General features: G+C 40.6%; 1 protein-coding gene across 20 annotated transcripts in view; it reads left to right on the top strand.

Annotated features, from left to right (window-relative positions):
• CELF2 (CUGBP Elav-like family member 2) overlaps positions 1-23,637 on the top strand; it is a 621,764-nt gene that overhangs the window by 258,709 nt on the left and 339,418 nt on the right. For 19 of the 20 annotated variants that reach the window (XM_075345303.1, XM_075345302.1, XM_075345301.1 and 16 more), the window contains one exon: positions 13,147-13,343. In XM_075345303.1, coding sequence (XP_075201418.1) covers positions 13,147-13,343 — 197 coding nt within the window. Of the gene's footprint in view, positions 1-12,724; positions 13,015-13,146; positions 13,344-23,637 lie in introns of those variants that run through there. The other variant, XM_075345299.1, reaches the window with a different exon arrangement.

Raw genomic sequence — 23,637 nt, 5'->3', positions numbered from 1 at the left:
GGAAGGAGGTGGGCGGGATGTTACGTCCCGCTCATCTCCGCCCCTCCGCTTCTATTGGGCGGCCGCACAACAGATGGGGGTGGGTACCCACACTAGCGATATCGGGACCGATATCGCAGTGTGCAAAGTGGCCTTTAGTCATTGAGTACAGGAGAATTCTCTCACATAATCTATTGTTTTATCAGACTTTTTTTTCTGTCCACAGATCTGTACAGGTAGATGACAACAGTAACATTTAAATATACTAGGATCTTTTTCTAAATTATTTGACTATATATTCATATTCATATGAAGGGAATGTCCACTACTTGGACAATCTTTAGTCATTCCCGTTTTCCACATTTGTGAAAATAAATAAGTCTATACTCACTTCTAGTATGGCCGCAGTTCCAGCGATGTCGCATTTCCAATGCCCACTTGACATTATTATGTCAGTGTCACAGTCGTCTTCCTGTTATTAGAGACTAGTGGCAGCTTTTGGATTAGAGCCTCTCATCTCCATCTTGGACTCTACATTTAAATGTCGTATCTCTTGGTACTGGAACAGTTAATGTCAGTTTTGCTGCTAGCAGCTTTCCAGCAGGGCAGGTCAGCTGCGGCTGCTTTGTTGCCACGCCCCCTTGTGTATAAGTAGCTAGGTTTTCCAGCAATCACTGCTGATTATACAAATCCATTTGTATTCTGGCTCTCTTGGGGGAAGGAGCTGTGAAGGAGTGCTGCAGAAGCTGTGCTTTATCCTTTTGTTGTTGTCTCCCCTGTTTGTCTTACCTTTCCTTGTGTCATCTTAGTACAGCGGTGGACTCTACATTTAAATGTTGTTTCTCTTGGAACTGGAACAGTTAATGTCAGTTTTGGTGCTAACAGCTTTCCAGCAGGGCAGGTCAGCTGCAGCTGCTCTGTTGTCACACCCCTTGTGTTTACGTAGGTAGGTTTTCCAGCAATCTGCTGATTATACAAGTCCATTTGTATTTTGGCCCTCTTGAGGGAAGGAGCTGTGAAGGAGCGTTCCAGAAGCCGTGCTTTATCCTTTTGTTGCTGTCTCCCCTGTTTGTCTTACCTTTCCTTGTGTCACCTTAGTGCAGTGGTGGGGCTAGCATCTCCCACCTGCCAATGGACTAGCTAGGGTTACTACGGGGTTTTTTCAGGGTCTCAAGTTCCTGCTCGGCGACAGTTGAAGAGACTGTATAGAACCTGGTTAGGAGAGTAGGGGGAGCTATAGGTGAGGATAGGAGGTGTCCCATCTACCCCTCTCACTATAACCAGGGTCCACCATTGTTATTGTGTCCTCAATGTTCCCCCTTGTCGTATTGTTTTCTTGTGTTTTTGTTATGTGTCAGACATCTGTGGGTGTGAACGCATCCGCCACGTTTAATAGCGTGACAGTCATGCTGGCCCAGCAACCAGTCAGTGCCGGCTTCCTTCTTCCCGCTATCGGATGTTTGAGCTGGAAGTCAGTGTAGCGTTCACATCCTGCTTAACTTTACGAAGATGGGAAGAAGGAAGTAGGCACTGATTGGTTGTGTGACTGGCTTTACATAACAATGTCACATTGGCCTCGGGAATGTGACTTAAGACATCGCTGGAACTATGGCCACTTTGGAGGAGAGTATAGGCTTATTTATTTTTATGGGGGCGAATAAGGGGAATAAGAAAGGGTTGTGGACATCCGCTTTAATATATAGATATATACATATATATATATATATATATATATATGTATATATATGTATGTATGTTATATATGATAACTTTGAGAATGTGTCTCTCGTCAATTGAGACAAATGAAACTAAAGGCCCCGTTACATGCAGCGACATCGCTAACGAGATGTCGCTGAGGTCATGGAATTTGTGACGCACATCCGGCCTCGTTAGCGACGTTGTTGCATGTGACACTTACGAGCGACCGCTAACGATCCCAAATACTCACCAAATCATTTATTGTTGACATGTCATTCATTTTTAAAATATCGTTGCTGGTGCTGGACGCAGGTTGTTCGTCGTTCCTGAGGCAGCACACATCGCTACGTGTGACACCCCGGGAACGACGAACAACAGCGTTCCTGCGTCCTCCAGCAATGAGGTGGGAGTGACGTTCATTCGGCTGCTCTCTGCCCCTCCGCTTCTATTGGTGGATCACTGTGTGACTTCGCTGTGACGCTGCACGAACCTCCCCCTTAAAAAAGAGTTTGTTCGCCGGTCACTGCGACGTCGTTAGGAAGGTAAGTTCGTGTGACGCGTACCTGTGATATTGTTTGCCACGGGCAGCGATTTGCCCGTGACGCACAAATGACCGGGGCAGGTGCTATCGCTAGTGACATTGCTAGCGATGTAGCAGCGTGTAAAGCGGCCTTAAGCAAACTAGTTGTTATAATAGCAAAGAAAAACATTACTAAAAAAGTTCCCATCCACTGCTCTGGTGTTCCACATCAATTTCTGTTTATTCCTGACATTGACCATGTGATGCCTACCCACATGATTACTGCAGCCAATCACTGACTCCGAAGCCCAGTGATTGGCTGCAGCGGTCACAAGTATATACAGTACGTGACAACAACAAGTGTTAGCAGTGAACATGACGGAAATGTTTGAGCCCACTATTTAGAGAAGTTGGTGTATGTGATTGTTGGAAAATCATAGCCATAAAACGTTCACTTTATTACTTTTATGTAATAATTCAAACACCACTAAACTCCAAATCCCTACCACACGCATGCTCCTATCTGTAAAAAGGGAAGTCAGACGATTTTATTGGAGCATTGCCAATTTTTCTATGTTGTCTTGACTTAAAAACTGAAGTGTTTGGATGAAAACCTCATCAACATCACGCATTAAAGAACTGTCTGTTATGCAGACTTCAAAATGATGATCAGTGTAATGTTCTTATCTTCAGCTCCTCTGAAAGATCTTTTGAAATCCCAGTGATGTTTTAAGTTGAAATGCCCTTCACAGCTCGAAATAATTCTATTTTTATTTAGAAGACAGCAATGGCAACTAGAAACACCACTTTTAAGTCCATATTAAACGTGCGACCAGTGATTACTATTGGATGCATTCTTTAAAGCCCTTGCTTTCCCGTTATTGCCATCTGTCATGTCATCTGACTTTACATGTTCTACTTCTCATTTTTTTACAACCGCAAGTGCAATTGTATCAAAACAAGAGAAACGGTTTTAAGACAAACATGTTTTTTGGGGGGAAGGAACAGATTCTCGTTACAAGATATATATTATATGTACAAAATAGAAGCATTATGTTCTTTATGGTGCGTGAGGTCTTTCTAATGATGACCCTCTTACAGATGCACATATAATAACAATACCCTATAACAGAAGCAGACGTTACATAGCTGTATAGTAATGACACACATCTCTCTAGTGTCACATCACCATACCCCGACATGTCATTACTCACAACTTCCCCTTCCACATTCCTGATATGTTTGAAGAAGCAAAGACAAAGCGCCTGTGTGACAATACCGCTCATAAGTCTCAGGAGTTACCTTTTTGGAAGCAGTAAATCCTCTTTATTCCCCTCCCGAAATGTGTATAGATATAGTCAAGCTGAATATGTCATTTTATCCAATTTTCTATTCTATTACCATTTACCTGCCATTTTCTGAATGAGTGCGTGTAAACCTGCTATAGTGATGGGAAAACGTAGAATGGAGAATATGTATGGAATTTATTGCATAGAGCCATGAGAATAAAATATAGCATGAACCACATTGTTTTCACAATACGGGTCTTGCAGTAACTATCATTCCCGCACCTTAATCTGTGCCCCAGGCTCCTCTTCAGTAAAAAAGTGATACCCTGTCAGTGATTAAGATGAAGTGCCAGGTCACTTGCAGGTCCGGTAAGTTAAATTGGACATTGACTCAAGCCTGCCACTCACAGAGAGCCACTCGGGCATAAACAGCTTCACTTTTTCTCCCATAAATAATAATCTCTTCTTTGACATTAATTGCCAAGGGATTCCATCTTTATGAGCATCTGCGCAATACACAGCTTTATTTTCTGAGCAAATAATTGAGCCTGCTCTGTGCTTCATTGATTTAATAGTATATCTCTAATTGGCGCAGAACATGGTATTACATATTTCACTGTCAAGCAGCTTAGCATCCTATTGTGCCGTAGATATTGGTAAAGTACACACTGTTGGTATGTGGGTCCTAATGCTGACATTTTGTATACAAGCACATTCTAGAACTGGATACTGGAAAATAAAAATGCTAATAATTCTTTATTAGATATGGATTCAGATAACCATGATTGTTTGTTGAATTGCACATCAGTATTAACCATAAAGGAATATCAAATAAGTGATGATATAAACATCTGTAACAAGGAGAAAATACAAGTAGTAAGGGTATGACAAGTAGTCCAAATGTTTTTTGGGTGGGCATACGGGATATAGTGAAGCCATAGACTTTACAAAGGAACATCCATTTAAAGGTAACCTATCAGGCGCAATATGCACCCAGAGCCACGAGCCGTTCTGGGTGTATATTGCTAATCCCTGCCTAACTGTCCCTGTATACAATAGCATAAATAAAGAGATCTTTACAAAAAGTATATCTAAAGATCATTTATGATATGCTAATGAGACAAGGGACTAGTTGCAAGGGCATTAGTTCCTGCCCTCGTTCCGCCCTCTTAGCATGTTGGCCCGCCCACTGACATGATCAGAATGCCCCTGTGGGTGTGCTAACATGCTAAAAGGGTGGAATAAGCACAGGAACTAACGCCCTTGCGACTAGTCCCTACGTTCGTTATCATATCATAAAGGATCTTTAGAAATACTTTTTTTCAATTTTTTTTATAGTAGCTACTTTTTATTTGTCACTACCTTCATTTAGCTTTGCTATCTAAAATAAAGAATAAGCATTGTCTAAAGGGTTCTTTACACGCTGCGACATCGCTACCGATATATCCTTGGGGTCACATCGTTAGTGACGCACATCCGGCGCCGGTAGCGACATCGCAGCGTGTAACACTAATGAGCGACGATCAACGATCGCAAAATCGTTCCAAAACGGTGATCGTTGACACGTCGCTCCTTTCCTTAATATCGCTGCTGCCACCGGTACGATCTTGTTCTTCGTTCCTGCGGCAGCACACATCGCTATGTGTGACACCGCAGGAGCGACGAACATCTCCTTACCTGCATCCACCGTCAATGCGGAAGGAAGAAGGTGGGCGGGATGTTACATCCCGCTCATCTCCGCCCCTCCGCTTCTATTGGCCGGCCGCTTAGTCACACCGCAGTGACATCGCTATGACGCCGAACGCACCTCCCCTTTGAGGGAGGGATAGTTCGGTGTCACAGCAACGTCGCTGACCAGGTATGTGCGTGTGACGCTGCCGTAGCGATAATGCTCGCTACGGCAGTGAGCACCAATTGTTGCACGAGGGACGGGGGTGGGAGCTATCGTGCTCAACATCGCTAGCAATCGCTAGCGATGTCGCAGCGTGTAAAGTACCCCTAACTCTGGGGCAACTGCAGACACAAGATGGCCCCTAAGCAAAAAATGTACCTCTTTGTCAGTCAGTAGCTGCTTCTACCTTTGAAGGCAGAAGTAACCCCCTTACCTCTTGGTTCTCGGTGTCGGTACGTCCTCCTGCGGCCTAACTGGTATAATTGTTTTAACGATTAAAGCACTAATCTAAAATTTTTGTTTTGTCAGCCCTGGAGCGGCACTTTAAGTGTAAACCCTCTAACATTGCGTTATACTCACCCTACGGCGTTTTCATGCTTCTTCGGTGCCACGTTGGGCCTTCTTTGCCATCTTGGAACTGCAACTTCTAACTGGCTGGAGCTAAGACATTTCATAACAAGCTCCCAATGCATTTCTATGAGAGTCAAAATAAGGCTCTCATAGACTTATATTGAATAGTGACTTCTGGCCCGATACATGAAACACTGGAGCTGTTGGTCACAAATCACTGGAGACCAGCAGGAATGGTGGTGATAGAAAATTAAACTGTCGGTGGGTGAGACAGGGGTGAGGGGACTTAGATTCAAAGCACCACTATAGCGGCGAAATAAAACATATTTCTGGACTGGTGCTTTAAAGTATGACCACTTGAATATTTCCTCCATGAAGACTCATGCATGCATTTAATACAATAATGACAACATTAACTAACAATATAAAATATTTCACATTATCCCCTATGAGACTGAATGTGTTTCCCAATTACAATATAGTTAGTGGCATACTGTGTTTGGCAATGGGAATAGACTGAATCCACCCTGCAAAGTGTACAATCTGTGTTTTGCTGCCTTAGGCACGAGGAGATAAAGTGACTTGCCCATGTTTACAAGATGCTTAGAGCGGGATCTGAACCAGGCTCCCCCTGTTTTACTGCTGTCATCAGCTTACTACAAAGCAGCAGTTATGATTAGATGTTTGCTGGGAAATAATAATCAAATATTTATTGTGAATTTTATTGTAAAGATTTTATAAGGTAATATCCCCAAAATAAAGCCTACAAAGGGGTGTATAACATATTAAAGGAATGTGTCATGATAATATGATCTACTGTTTAAAGAGAACCAACCAGCAGGATTTTCACATATAAAGTTAAGCCAGTGCTATACTGGCCCTAGGATGCTGAATATAAGCATAGCTTTTGTTCTGAGATTGGAGGTTTTGCAATGCATTGCTATTTGATTGACAGGTGCAACAGGGGCAGGACTATGGGGGTTGAGGTTTGCTATCTATTCCCGGCCTTGTCTGCTGCCTGGCCGCTATAGATGTCAGACTGTATGGGCTCCTTCTAGGTATGAATAATTTCTGTCACGTGATAGGGGCGTGTTAGAAATGCAGAAATATACATATTACTTTGCTGTTGCACCTGTCAATCAAATCAGTGCACCTGTCAATCAAATCAAATAGCAGTGCATTGCTGGCACTTTACTTGCACATATTTCTGAAATAAAATATCCAGTCTCAAAGAATAACAGAATATGTGGAAACTCTTCCAAGCGAAATGAAATAAAATAGGAGATAACTGGGAAGGGATTCACACAAACAAACTGCAGAAAACAGCAATCTCTCAGTAACAAACCCTTAACCGAGGAGTTGGGACTCCAGACAACCATTCAATCGGAAATATAGCCAGCACTGAGGCATGTGAGTACTAAGTATAAATAGCCCCTCCCAAAATGTGATTGGGCAAACAAAACGAGAAAGTATATCCACCTGAATAGAAGTGAAACAGGAAGGCAAAGCATAGGAAAGACAAGAGATCCTTCAGCAGTTGGGCCAACATAAAACAGGCTGTGGTCCAACCAAGAGGGAAACCAACCAATAAACATATATCACCGGTTTGAACCCTAGAGTGAAGCCACAGCACACTAGCTTCATGATTCCGTCACCCCTGAATAGTGGAGTAGCAGGATGTTTACTTACGTATTTTAGCTCACCATCTTTTTTTAAGGCCGATTTCAGACATGTTTGAAACTTGATATGAGTATGGATCGTCATGTACAAACCAACCACGGGTCACCTGACCTGAACTCATTGGCATATATGAGGCTGTTGAATTGAGGTCAGATGGCCTACAGCTGGTTTGGACATCACATCCCATAATCGTGTTTCACGGACTTCTGAATTCATCCAAATCAATTGGATCAGAAGTTATTCAGATCTGATGCAAAATGCCTCAAAACAGATCCACCAAATCCTTGATGGATTTCGTAAATGCCAAAATACAGCAAAAAAGGATATAGGTAATAGTGCTACCTTATATTAAAGTATGTAATGGTTGAATTCTCCACATTATTAGTGTGTAATTTGTAAGGAGAACATGTTTCCTCATTATACATCAGCTCATCCTATAATCTAAAATAAATTGGAATAAAGATAGCCATAAATACAAGGGGGATTCCTTCTCTATATAATTCTACATCGTTAAGAATAATATAATTATTAGGTAGAATATTTTCCTGGCAATCTAATGAGTGCTGTGTATGTGTAGGGCAGCTATAAACACCCGTAGACATCTATAGAGTCCGGACGCTCACTCTGTGAGAGCCTTTGATATGTTTGGGCTCCAGATTACGGTATAATCATTCTCATTTTTAGCTTTTCTTCTCATAAAAGCTGGTATACCACAGAAAAATGACAAAGTAAGCTGAATGTGGAGATTATTATTTGTTTTCTCCTTTCTCTATGTGTCTAATAACCAGTATTCATCTAAATAGGAAGCTTGTAGTACTTTCTCTCTTGCAGCCGATCGATGGTCTCAATAACCTTAACCCCAATGGAAATCTTTGTGATAAACAAAGCTGGAGTCTAGAGATTGTCTAAATTGCCTAGATCTTGTCTAATAAAGAGCAGATCTTATGAAAACAGAGGCTACTTGTCCTATTGATTTTTATTTTCTGTTCTGTACTGTACAGTATGTGAAACTTCTAGTGTGTTTAAAGTTCTAATGCATTTTTTTCTTGTACAAAATGTTTTTTTCACTTTATTATTTAGAGAATATGAGATGAAATTTGGATAATTTTTTATGTTCTAATATTTTCTACCAAGTTATTTTAGCGGAAAATTACTGATTGTATCATATATTTTTTATTCTTTGCCGTCAAAATGGCATTTTATAAACCAATACCTTTTGTTCAACTTTCACCATAAAAAAATGGATTTACCTTTTAGGGCTCGCTCACACCACCATATAACACGGACGACTGATATCCAATGTTTTATAGGATGGCACTTGCTCCGGTCTTATACTATGGGGCAGTGCCAACTATCTTTTTTTTGTTCTCATGCCCATTGGACTCTAGATAAAAATCATGGCATGGTGCGATTGGCAGTGTATCTTAGACGGCGCACAACCTTTAAGGTCAATTGGGAGCATGCAAAACATCACACTGCGCTCGGGTGACATCTGAGTGCAGTCCAATATACACCAACACAGAATGCAACCATGTAAGATATTCGTAGCACAATGGATTTTGCTCTGCTCACGCTTGCAACAGAGCTTGATTCTAGTGTCATGAGCATATCGCATCTGAACTATACGGCACTGTGACCCCGGCCTTAGTCCGTCATTCTGAACATTTACGGTTTTCCTATGCCAGGAGCATGACAAGTGGTGGACCCAATAGCCATCTGGTTGCCACTGTAATTTATAACCACGTTTAGCTCGATAGATAGGAGGTTTTGTATTTCCTTTGAAAATTACAGTGTACGCCATGCCTATCATATTTTGGATGCCGTGGGATTTTTGCATCCAAGTAAGGGAATACAGTCCAGAACAAAATAAGTTCTCTGAAAATAGGGCCTTATTCAGACATTAATGGATGTCTTGTACGTGAACAATGGACCAATTTTCATCACAGTTTTGGATCAGGGTTTCATCAATTTTGGGCAGTGTGTCCGTTTTTGCCATCAGATTTCCTGTTGGGTTGTTTTTTTTTTACATACGAGACACTTTCACAAGCTTCTTTTAGCAAAACAAACATGAAAAACAGACAGCACACAAATGACATCCAAGCACTGTCCATTTTTTCATGGACTTTCAATATCGAATTTGATCCATGACTCCGACCAAAATAGGACATATTTAAGTATTTTGGTGTGGACTACTTGGTCAACAAAATAGACATAGACATGTGAGTAGCTTCCTAGACTGTAATAAGTATGAATTTTATCCATTAAAACACGGATAGAACTTGTACTATAAAACTAACCTCTGATTGAGCCCTAAGTTAGGCTTTGAGATATACTAAAATCTATACTAAATTGCTAGAGCTGAAAATTCCATTCCTAAGCTCTCTATATAAACATGGCAAAAATACAGTTGCTACATATGTGTGCCAATTTTATGGATATTGTGGGGCCTCATTTTTATAGTATTTTAAGATGTCCATATAATGATGTGTTATTATACATGTATCATAGTGTGGGCTGTAGACAACCAGAGGGTAATGTAAATAATAAATATCCTACTCTATTCAATTATCTCAACCAAATACTCAGTTCCATGTACTAATCATAACATAGCCACAGGGGGGTTATTCCAGGTGGTAGGGTAGCGTGTAGCTTGCTTCTCCTTAGTAAATAGCCTTAGGGGTATAGCCTATTTTTAATGTCAGACCTTGTTAATGGGAAGAGTGCTGTACACATTACATACATTTTTTTCTTCTACCTTATATAACACATTGTAACATGCTAGGACCTGATTTTTTCACAAGGAGTGAATGTCCTCCTAATATTCTTCATTATTTTGTCTTGTTGGAATTAGTTGTGGGTAGGAGGACATCTCAGTGCCGTGATTACTTTTCCTAAAGTACAATGATGAATGAGGTTTAGGCTAGCAGAATACATTAGTCTTTGTATTTGAGAAGTGTATTGCCGGCTACCGGCGGAGATGGACATAAAACACACAAGATGTATCACTACGGATAATGCATAACATAAGTCACTTTAATCAACTAACAAGCATGACAAAAGGAGCTGACATAAAAAGTAGAATAAAGAACTGTAGTTATTCACAGTATGACAATTTACTGACTGTAGTCGATTGTTTGTACATATGACAAATCCAACTAGGCCAACACAGACAGCTAACTTTACTAGGGCAAAATCATTGATGATCGGTGTCTAACAAGATAATCAAGAGGAATATAAAAAAGTAAAAATGACAGAATCTATTCAAGTGAATTTGAATTTTCAAAAAAGCTGTATTTGAAAAAATGCTGAATATTTTTGTAATTCGATTTCGTCCAGATTCATTACAATACTGATGATCTCCTTACCGCTCATCTCTCCGGCCCCTCTGCTCTCCATCATCTCCTGTCTGGTCCTCGTCTCATCTTTTTTCTGTCACCTCGAGCGCTGAAATCCCGGTCCTCAAGTTAAGCTGGGGCTTTTGGCTCTGATGAGGCCTAGGAGGGTTCTGCATATGCCAGAATATGGTCATGGTGCATGTTTTAGCTTACCGTTCGATAAGATGCAACAGGGACTGGATGGGTATTGTGAAGAACAAAGGGGCTTGAGAGAGAGAAGTAAAGTGAGTATAAGCATTTCTTATTTTTTACATATTATGTCTAGTGAGACCCTACATAATAAGGGACATTTATATTTTACCGAGTATAACTGCGCTTTGAACTTTCCCAGAAGATCAGCACAGTTTGTTGAATTTGAATTTTGCTAGATTTGATTATCTCTACATATAAGATATAGGAAATTATATATAGTATCACTGAGTCATCATTCATAATCCATTTACTTCAGTTTTCAGATCAGGATCAAATGTTTAACTGTATGATCTCTCAATAGGTATAGTTCATTTCTAATAAATATATGGCTTATATGGTGGGCAGAAGCTAATTTAACCTTTGTAATCTTTCAAAGTTATTTCTTCTGATGTATGAAGCAACATATTCTACTAATGGTTGATAATTTGGAAAAATAGTAAAATTATTTTTCAGCCAATAATTTCACATACCAAGGTCAATAGATACCTATAAAGTCAAGTTTCTATAAGGCTAACATTTAAAGTTGGACTTTGAGCACAATGATTGTTCTGGTGATCAAAGACATTACTATTTTTAGTAAGGATACAAGGATACATGAACATTTTTCTCAGTTATTCATGGTGGTATGGAAATTCTTTTCAGTTATTCACGGTATTGTAAATGTAAGTTGGCAGTGAAGGGATTTCTATAGGCCTTACGCAAAGTCAAGTTTTCACTTTTCACATTTTGTTAACTGCCTTATCTGGTCACTTAGAGGTTTTCTGACTTATTTAAAAATTAAATTAAATAAATAAATTACACAAAACAATAAAATACACATTAGGTGATAAATACTCTACCTTTCTGGTGTTCCAGTATGTCCTGCATATCATTGGCTGCAGCAATCAGGTTTATTGAGAAGGTCACCACTATAGCGCAGTAAATATAGTCCACTGCTTGGTTGAGTTTAGGGTCCAGTAATTAGCTGACGGTAATTGGCATATGGGTAGATATAGATTTCATAACTCCCGGTCAGACTGGTGAGGGGCACAGGAGTGGAAGCTTTAGAAAAGTTGACAAATTGTCAGATAAGGAATGGGTCGTTCATTACTTTATTTTATGCAGTTCTCTTACCCTCTACTTATTTTTTCAGTTAATCAAAAAAACTCTTTAATGCCGTTGAAATATATTGTGTGCCTACGTTGACTTTACCAATCTACATTTCCCTTTATTTACATCTGCCTACACCATTTTCCCTTGCATTATGTCATTATGAACGTATGGCATAATGGAGGCGTGTTGGAAATGTTAACTTGCATTCAGGACATATTAATAGGCAAACAATACCGGAATTCATAGAGTGCTCTGCCTGGCTCACTTTCTCTCGTTCATTCTCTCTTGCACACGTTTACAGTATATATATGCCCAGCTGAGATAAAGCAATGTGCCTCGGTTACAACTGATGTTCTTCGCTCACATGAAACAGTTTTCATCTTGGCACACCGCTTTAAAAATAGTTTGAGACAGCAAAAAGGTTTTCACACATCACATTTCAAACAGGAGTCTGAAAGTTTTCGGCTTTCGACACTTTTGCTTGTGAATCGAAGCCTTTGTTCAACAAACAGTGGGCTAAATTTCTCAAGCTCACTCATTCCTTGAACAGAGAGCGAGTGGGATCAGATCAGCAGTATAAAGCCATTTTCAACATTCTGGGGAAAGTTAGACTAATTTAATGCACACATGGAGGCTTCACACAATCTACAAATTCATCACTGGCATCTTGCATTAGTCATCTGACAGATCGCCAAGTGCTTCATATTCTTTTCATATGACTTTATTACCAAAACCGGCTTTTCTTTTATCCTGCCACAGAAGCAAAATAAGGCGAATGCAATTTATTTCTAGAAGCTCGAGCAGCAATGTAAAGTCATAATGTGCTATTTTCTGCATTGTTTGCTATATGACATCTAGTTATTGAAGTCTAGACTTGGCCACCATCCGTGAGATTTCTGACAACTCCATTGCTGATTATTGCCTGATGTAAGTCAGAGCCTAAAAAGATGTAACCTTCATTGATTTATGAAGACCTTTCTCCAGACAGCACCTGTTTTGGCCAGACTTTTGATTTATACTGTCAGTTCTAATAATGCTTTTATACTTCTTTCTCTACAGTAACGGAACAACCAACAAGATGAATGGAGCTTTGGATCACTCAGACCAGCCAGACCCAGATGCCATTAAAATGTTTGTTGGTCAGATCCCACGTTCATGGTCAGAAAAAGAACTCAAAGACCTTTTTGAGCCTTATGGAGCCGTCTATCAAATCAACGTCCTCAGAGACAGAAGTCAGAATCCACCCCAAAGCAAAGGTAATGATAGCTAATGTTAGGCTTGAAATGTTTGTGGCTGATATTCTTTTTCCTGAGTATTTTTAGAATATAGAAGCTAATGGAAATGTTAAGGGAGTGATTGCGGTGATGGTTAGATAGTTGTTGAATTATAACTTCCACCATCCCCTCCAGGCTGTACGGTGTATTTCTTTCTGGATTTGATTTTGCTCATTGTGTTGATTTCTTAGGACTTATCTGCTTCATTAAGTTTGATATGTTTTAGATTTATGCAAAACTCCAAAGATTGTGCAAGATTAAAGTGTAGAAAAAACAAAGTGTGTCTTGATGAGAAATGCACTCACTTTGACTTCAGACTCTTGAAATTCTCATGTTGTTGGTCTTTATCCCCGAGTAACGTAGTTTAATACTTTTCATGTGACATTTTAAAATGGAATGGTTGCCAGAGAAAGAACTTTTATATTTCTCATTCCAATGCACAAAGTCTGTAGTATTAAGAGAGACTGTAAGTTAATGTTCTGCTATATCTAAAGAGGATCTGTCACAAAAATGAATCCAGGATATTCTTGCTTTATTTCTCACTTTCTGTTGAGGCTGCATCAGGGATGATTTATTTTATATAGTTAGCTGATCTTGCCTTGCGGTTTACTGGTGGTTTGAGAGTTGTCACATGGGGGATGTGTGCTGCCATTTAGACTATTATTCCTATAATACCTACTATAGTACATACTGTATTACAGGCAATCCATCACCACGTGCATGTTGCACTATATGTGAGCAACATGAAGTAGTGGCCAAGACGCTTATTCCATCAGTTAAAGGGGTTTTCCCCACCAACAAAGTTAATTTTAATCAACAGATCTTGGAATAATAATAATTTCCACAATTGGATGTGTTTTAAGAAAAATGTTCCTGTGCTGAAATAATTTTATATATGTGTCCCTGCTATGTACTGTGTAATGACTGTGTCTAACTGTATAGGGACAAGGTCTGATCATACCACATCTCCTGGGCCAATGAGGATGCAAAAGAGTATGAAGACACTGCAGCACAGGATCATAGCTGATTCTTTTTGTGAGATAAAACATTTTCCTGCCTGTTTTTACAAAATGTTTTACCTCAAAGAAAGAATTATTTTCAATCCCATTTTGTAATATTTGTATACTTTTGTACTTCCTCCAGTGCCCAGGAGATGTGATATGATCAGACCATGTCCCTGTACGGTCAGATACGGCCATTACACAAAACAGGGACACATACATTTTTGTTTTAACGCATCCAATTGGGGAACTTATTATTATTCCAAGATGTATTAATTAAAATTAACTTTGTTCATGGGAAAACCCCTTTAAGGCCCTTGTACATGCAAACCTACGGAAATCAGTGGGCACGGCGGACAGTCTAATGTTTATGGGCTCTCCCGACTTACCCTCGATAGAGGATGTTAGAGAAATAAAAATTTGGGATATCTGATTTAGGAATACCAATCCTTTTAATCTTGCCGCCAACAAAGGAGCCTTGCAATGGTTCATGAGTAGTTTGGAGAGATATCTGCTGGCTAAACAATCAGCACAACCGTAATTTCTTTCTGACAACTATTTTTTTGTATAGGCCTTTTAATTAGTTAGCGAAGCCAAGAGTTGAGTCCTTCTGTTGATCAGTAGGCTTAAGGGTGCTTAACACGCTGCGACATTGCTAACGATATATCGTCGCGGTCACGTCGTTAGTGACGCACATCTTATTGATAGTTTTAGACTTATAATGTGCATAGTTAGAAAGTTGTCAATCAGCAGTGGATGGACAGGAGATTTTGCAGCTTATAGATATCAACAAACTTGAGAGAACAGGCACATAATGGACAGCATTCCTGTGAAGGGCTTTTGCTGCAGTAAACAGTGATTTTATGAAAATTGCTGCAAGATGAGACTTAAGTAATCCAGCCTTGGAATCAGGGTCTCTGAGTACATTGCTCTCAGACAGGGCAGTATAAACCTGGCAGTCTGCCTTTAATCAGAATTATTTGTCATTAGATAATGTTCAAATAGTTTAAAATACACAAGAAGCAAATTTGTACTTGTCTGTCATATTTCCAATTTTTATTTTTGGGTGACTGATTCTCATACACTGCTTTGACATCGCCTTAACATGGCCATATTTTAGCATCTGTATTATGACCTTATTACTTCATATAGTTCTCCTGAACTATACTTTGACTAATATAGGATGCAATTGGAAACCTAAGTTATATATGCTCAGTTGAACCATGGGAAGTCTTCTTATCAATATATGGACTTGTGTGAGACTGAGTGGCCTTACTCAATTAAAAGCTACTGGTGTTTGCAAAGAAAATAGCCAGTTGCATTATATTGGTAGAGAAGATACTACTGAGTATAGCAGCTCTTAAAGGGACTTTGTCATCAGTGTTTCTTTATGGTAAACCCAGGAGCAGACATATAATTGGTGCAGCCGCACAGGGGCCCAAAAGGTCAGAGGGCCCATTTTTACCTCCAAAGGTGGAATTGTGCATTTTGATGAGTTATTATACTGAAAAGGGCCCATATACTGTATTGTTCTTGCACCGAGGCCCATTTCTGTCTGTGTCCGCCAGTGGGTAAACCGTTTACTGCTTTGTCTTAATTCTAAATGACTTCTTAAATTACAACCCAACATACCCCAACAACTTGACATTATTCTTGTCCTCCACCATATACAAAGGAGCACCAGGCAGCCCTTCATCAGTTCCTCGTCATTTCAGAATCTAGCCCCAATGCCTCTGATTGATCAGAATTTCATAATTTTGAGACTTGCAAAAGTCTCCAAAGGTGAGTAAAACCTGCTCATCTGGCTGAGTGTCAGTCATTTGCATAAAATGGGGGACAATAACAAAATCGAATTTCCTAAGGTTTGCTGGGATGCAGAATGGTAATATTTACACATTTAGGATGCTTTTCAGTAGTATCATAAAGCATTGCAAGCAGTTCAACATTGGATATCTTGATGTCAGGTCACTTTAAAGCGTGTTGCAAATTGAATTCTTTTGAGCCATACTTTAGGTCTGGTCTGATCATATCTTTATTTTAAGTACATGAAATGTTATATTGTTGTTATAGATTTTCTACAGAAAGTATATTAGGATTCATTGGATTTATTTAATGTTATCATAATTATAGGTGTGGCAAGTGCTCTTTGGGATTTTATCACGCTGTATGATGATTCATGTTAGGGTACGTGCCCATGATCAGGACCCGCTGCATCCTGGACTCGGCGGGTCCTCACCTGCGGGGCCGCGAGTCTCCTATGCAGGAGATCCTGGCTCGGGCAGTTGCGGTCTCTCTCTTCTGTTCTCCCTGTGGAGGACGCTTACGACTCCATAGAAAATAATTGACATGCTGCGGCTTGGAAAGTTGCACCGCAGATCAGTGTTTGCTGGGGAAAAACAAGCACAGTGGGCACGGGATTTCTAGAAATCATATCCACTGTGCTTGTACTGTAAATCACAGCGTTTTGGATGTAGCTGAAGCATGTTGTGTCCAAAATGCTGTGAAAACTGATTATGGGCACGCACCCTTAAAGGGAACCAGTCAAGTTGTAAATGACATCTGATGTACTAGCAGAATGTTAAAGAGCAGAAGGATCCGATCAGAATGATATACATTTTTACGGAAATTGTTTCAGTAAACTTTGCCTTTTATTCATTGAAATTTCTAGTGCTTGTAGGGATATGAGTCTAGTGGGTGGAAGTATTCAGTGATTGACAGTCACCCCTGTATCACTTCATGCAGAGATAGCTTTCTTTCTCCAGTAGGATCACCCACTGGACTCATATGCATAAAAAGGGATTTCAAATGAATAAAACACAAGTTACTTAGAATCTTTTCCAACAAACAAGTATATCATCCTGCTTAGATTCGCTTTCTCTATACTATGCTGTGCACAGATCCGACTGCCTGTACAGGATGACAGGTTCCCTTTAAAGTGAATCTGTCATGTACAATATGCGTTCTGACCTACTAGCAGACACATGTGTGCCCTAATTACACCTCCTTACTCATCCCTGTATTGTAAAATTGTGTAATATGAAAGTAATAAAAAACGTTTTATTACTTACATATTTCCTATGTAAATAGCAGAGCTCGTTGCTCCATGGGCGTCACATCGCCATGTGGGCGTTTGCATACTTTCCATGGTATCACGCCCCTTTGGGCATGATACTATGGATTCACATGTGCGACGTCCCCTCTCGCTCCTTCAGATCCCGCGCGTGTTTGCACTTACCATTCTCGTAATATTTTCTGGGTGTTCACTCACCGGCTTCAGACGTGCACTGCGCATGATCAGACTCTTCTGATCATGCGCAGAGCGCGTCTGAAACTAACAACGAGCACCCAGAAAAGGCTGCAGGAATGGTAAGTGCGCACGTGTGGGATTCTAAAGGTGCAACAGGGAACGTCGCACATGTGAATCCATAGTATCATGCCCACAGCGGCGTGATACTATGGAAAGTATGCAAACGCCCACAGGGCGATGCGACGCCTGTGGGGTGACGAGCTCTGCTATTTACATAGTAAATATGGAAGTAATAAAACGTTTTTTATTACTTTCGTATTACACAATTTTACAACACAGGGATGGGTAGGGAGGTGTAATTAGGGCACACATGCGTCTGCTGATAGGTCAGAACGCATATTCTACATGACAAGTTCCCTTTAAGGTTCCTGAAATTATTGCAGTCCTACTCAAAAACCATAAATAACTCATTGTAATGTCATAATTTATGTCAACATTAACAAACTTCATGATACCAGTATGTAAAGTACAAAATGTATGCCTGCTATGTGAAAATATCTACAGCACCCAGTATCAGTAAAATCGTCTACGCTTTATCTGCATTATGTATTCACACATGATCCCAGATCAGTTAGTTTCTAGTCTTCTGTTGAATGATAGAGTCATGTGTTACCCTGGAATTGGGAATGAAGAACGGAAACAAGGCATATACAATGTGATAAACTAGATCTTTAACACATTCGTCGCCAAATGCAGTGAATGTTTGTAGTGGCCTGAAAGTAGTAAAAATAAAAGTGGAGATCTTATAGTTATTTGGTACCCAGTGGAATTGGATTTAGCTCTAAGAGGGCTTACATGGAAAGATATCTTGTCTCCTGACTGCAGTACCTGCATGCTCTTTCTCATGGATGACGGCCCTTCTTCATCCTGTTAGTTTATCCGGGAGATTAGGAGAGCTGCATGCTTTAGATATTGACATCTTCCATTTCACTTTCATGAGACTTACAAGGTCTGTTATCGTTCTTAGATCAGGCTTAACCTTGTTATTTCTCATTTCCATTTTAACCTAAGGAGCAGGAAGGGGAGAAATGAATGTGCCCTATAATTTCATGTGTCTGAGATAAAATGGAAGATGGCTTGACCCTATTCACTTGTTCAATCGCCAGATTTGACTCATTAGAAGTCAGCATTAAAATTCAACGTTCATTCCTGGCAGCGAGCAAATCAGCGCAAATGTAAAATACACAAAACATAGGAATAGTAAAAAGTGATTGAAACAAATAGTACCACTAATAGCCTATGCTTGTAGAGGAATACCAGGGCATGAGACTTGGAAGAAAGCACAAAATATGTCGGAGCTTGTTCCAATAGAATCATTCTAGAATCATTTTGACTTTTTCCATTTGTCACATACTGAAAAAAGTAAAAAATCAGGATGCAGAATTTATCTTCCACTGGTAACAGTAATAAAAGCAGAGGGGTACAAATGTAACCGTGCACAAAAATGATAAATTCAACATTCTAATTGTTAACAGCTACATAATTGTGGCATACACTTACAAATATAGGCTAAAACAAACGTAGAACATAAACTGTCTACAGACTTAAATGCCAGGACCTAGGTCTACTGTCACCAATAAACACCCTCATATATGGGGCTTTTAGTTCAGGACCGGGCATTACAGTTTGGTGCATTGACTGTGTAATATAAGTATCATTGTGTGGAACGTTCTTTTTGTTATACTAGTTTTTTAATTGTACTCACATGGGCTCTTTTATTAGGGGTGCTTCACACACAGCGAGCTCACTGCCGAGATCGCTGCTGTCACGCTTTTTGTGACGCAGCAGTGACCTCATTAGCGATCTCGCTGTGTGTGACACTGAGCAGCGATCTGGCCCCTGCTGCGAGATCACTGCTCGTTACACACAGCCCTGGTTCGTTTTCTTCAAAGCCGCTCTCCCGCTGTGACACACAGATCGCTGTGTGTGACAGCGAGAGAGCGACAAATGAAGCGAGCAGGGAGCAGGAGCCGGCGTCTGACAGCTGAGGTAAGCTGTATCCAAGATAAACATCGGGTAACCAAGGTGGTTACCCGATATTTACATTAGTTACAAGCCTCTGCAGCTCTCACGCTGCCTGTGCTGCCGGCTCCGGCTCTCTGCACATCTAGCTGCTGTACACATTGGGTTAATTAACCCGATGTGTACAGCAGCTAGGAGAGCAAGGAGCCAGCGCTAAGCAGTGTGCGCGGCTCCCTGCTCTCTGCACATGTAGCTGCATTACACATCGGGTTAATTAACCCGATGTGTACTGTAGCTACGGTAGGAGAGCAAGGAGCCAGCGCTCAGTGTGCGCGGCTCCCTGCTCCCTGCACACACAGCTGTGCGCTGGTAACTAATGTAAACATCGGGTAACCATACCCGATGTTTACCTTAGTTACCAGTCTCCGCAGCTTCCAGACGGCGGCTCCGTGCAAGCGCAGCGTCGCTTGCACGTCGCTGCTGGCTGGGGGCTGTTCACTGGTCGCTGGTGAGATCTGCCTGTTTGACAGCTCACCAGCGACCATGTAGCGATGCAGCAGCGATCCTGACCAGGTCAGATCACTGGTCGGATCGCTGCTGCATCGCTAAGTGTGAAGGTACCCTTAGAGTCCTTTTGTATTTACAACAGTGTAGTAATCAGTTAATCATAAGAAGGCAAAATATTTAAATTGAATTGTCACCAGGTTTTGACTAATCTATATGAGAGCAGCATGATATATGGCAGAGGTCCCCAACCTGTGTTTCGGGAGCCACATGTGGCTCGCGGTCCTGTGATGTGTGGCTCACGGCTGTCTGGCAGCTCGGTGCATTTGCACCAGGTTCGCAAACAGCTATGAAGATGAGGTCACCAGATGGTGAAATTTGGGAGTAACCCCATACAGAAGGTCAGATGTGAATGGGGTAGGAATCCTTGGATAATGGTATACTGCCTCGGTATGGTGATTTCTGTGTAAAAAGCTTTGGCTGTCCTTATATTGGTAATGAAGGCTCTGGGTCTCACTACTGTGAGGGACGAGAGCTAAATGTGGCTCACAACGTGCTCTAAGAGCGTAATATGGCACTCAAGGTCAGAAAGGTTGGAGACCACTAATGTTCAGGAAGAACCCCTGATAGATCACGTACTGGGCTGCATGCTGTAATTTAATAAAATCAAATTTTGACATAACCCTGCTCACACCACTGATTGGCAGCTTTCTGCTTATACTATGCATAGGCAGAAAGCAAAGATGGTATACACCTGTTGACAGATTCCCTTTAATATGCAGTGGCCAAATAGCAATTGTCTTCTAACTAAAACTCATTTTAACTAAAGCTGCAGTCTTGTATTTAGGCTGGGTCTAGAAAGCGATTTTGGCCTGGACAAACACTAGTTGACTGCTGTAGATATTATATGGATATTATCCTCGTCTGCAGCCAACATAGGGACAAAATAGAGCTGGTAGTCTCTCGTCAATGGAGTCCAATCCTTGTTCAGATCGATATGGCTGCTACCGATCTGAATCAGAGGATGATTACACTTTACTAGCAGTGCAAACTTAAAGGGGTATTCCGATCTCCAAGATTCTCTCAATATGTAGTAGGTGTATTAATAAGAATATTAGCAATTGCCCCAATTAGAAATGTAGTATAGGTCTCCTGATTAGCTATGTCACTTACCTCATGTCCAGGCATTGCAGAAGCTCAGGTATCCATGGTTATGACCACAAGCAATTAACTGTCCCTCAATGCAGGGCTGTAACCTTGGATACCTACCTACTGCAATTCCCTGCACGAAAGGTAAGTGACATAGCTTATCAGAAGAACTAAACTACATTTCTAAATGGAGCTATTTTATTAAACCTACCCCTTTAACCTTCCATTAATCGCTCTAAAATACTTACACTATTAGTCACATAGGATCATTGGAGCACGTGTAGTTGACACCATGTCTTGCGATGGACTGAGGACGGAGGGGAGACAGAATTAGGAAGCTACCGAATCGGATTGTTACCTAATTTCCATACTTGTGGAAATATGATGAACTCAAACTCTCTTGAGGTCCAATGGACCCCATGTGACTAATTAAAGGTTAAACACAATAGTGTAAATCCATTGTTTCTAAAAAACGGAAATACATGTTTAGCTCCCAGTTCTATTGGAGTTACGGCAATGTAAAAGTAGGGATTTTGTTTTTTTTGAGTTGTACCTTTGTAAATCAGGTTCAGATTTTTCTTTTTCATTATTTTTTTCCCTCTGTATTCTTTCGCTTCCTACCTGAAATTCCACATATTCGGGTATCCCAAAGTCATTTCTGTCCTTTTTACCGTTCACTGTCCATCAAGTATTTATAATGCATTTTCTAGTCTAGAACATGGTTTTTCAATTACTATGATTTTACCAAAGAGAAGTACTGTAATATAAAACACTTTAACATTTTACTCACATCAATTACCTCTGGTTTATATTAATATTACCTTAACTCACTCTTGGACTGAAATATGAATAATTGTACTTGTAGAAGTGAGCCCGAACATCTGAAATGAAATGAGCTATCACAAACCCCAAGGACATTTTTAAAGCTTCTTTTACCCCATGTAATATTCTTCCACTTCTGTTAGTACATATTCAATAATATAAAGTCACATATCTAGTTATATTGTCCTTTAAGGACGTATAAAACTAAAACAGACATCTTTACAATAGATATACTCCAAGAGCCCCTGGACATAAAATAATAAGTGTATCCACATCTACTGAAGTATGCTTATGAAGGAGAAGCATAATATATATCTATCATTAATGCCCTTGCTTACCTCTTATTAACCATTATAGACTGGTCACAAATACTGAGATATCCTGTATATCTACTTTCTTGGCATTTTTGAATGGCTGATAGGGTTTAACCTAAACCACAAGCATTGTTACGACCATGTATGTATTACTATGAAATTCTGGGTGTTTCAGAGTAAATATACTTTAAAAGTCAGCTACTGACTATGTCCCCAATTTATCAAAGTGATAACGCCAGTATTCTGGAATACCTTATTTTCGGACTATATGACGCACCAGACCATAAGACGCACCCTGGTTTTAGAAAAGGAAAATAGGAAAATAAAATTTTTAAGCAAAAAATGTGGTCATGACACTGTTTTGGGGCGAGGATCTGCTTCTGACACTGTATGGGGTAATTTAAAAAACAAAACAAAAACAAAAAAAAAAAACGGCGTGCGGTTATCCCAATTTTGATAACCAGCCAAGATAAAGTCTCACAGCTGGGGCTAGTATTCTCATCCTGGGGAGACTCACATTATTGGGAGCCCCCCAAACCTAAAAATATCAGCCAGCAGCCACCCACAATTGCTGCATCCATTAGATGCGAGAGTCCTGGGACTTTTCCCAGCTCATCCCTATTGCCCTGATGCGGTGGCAATCGGGGTAATAAGGAGTTAATGGCAGCAGCCCATAGCTGCCACTAAGTCCTAGCTTAGTGATGGCAGGCGTCTATGAGACACCCCCTCATCACTAAACTGTAAGTGAAAATAAATAAACACAAACACATAAAAATCCTTTATTTGAAATAAAAGACAAAAAAGCACCCTCTTTCACCACTTTATTAACCCCTAAAATACCCAGGTCCGATGTAATCCACACGATGTCCCAAGGCGCATCCAGCTCTGCTACATCTGACAATCACAGAGAGCAGCCATAGAACACGACTGCTCTCTGTGAGGGTCAGGCTGCAAGTGAAGTGAGCCGCCGGGATCAGCGGTGACTCCAGCTGTCACTGCAGATCTCGCGGTCACTTCAGCCGTGGACAGATTTGCGGTAACAGCTGGAGTCACCGCTGTATACTCACCTCTCCTCACTCCATGCAGCCTCGCTCGCTTCCTGTCTGTGTGCCATCTGACCTGTGTGGAGCCGTGTGTACAGCGATGACATCATCCCTCTGCTCACCGCTCTCTACACACAGCAGCGGGCCAGCAGACAGGAGGACACCGCGATGCTG

This window comes from Anomaloglossus baeobatrachus, chromosome 4 (assembly GCF_048569485.1).
Source record: "Anomaloglossus baeobatrachus isolate aAnoBae1 chromosome 4, aAnoBae1.hap1, whole genome shotgun sequence".
Taxonomy (NCBI): Eukaryota; Metazoa; Chordata; class Amphibia; order Anura; family Aromobatidae; genus Anomaloglossus; species Anomaloglossus baeobatrachus.
The sequence above is the reverse complement of the archived record's forward strand: the minus strand, read 5'-3'. Positions and strand labels throughout refer to the sequence as shown.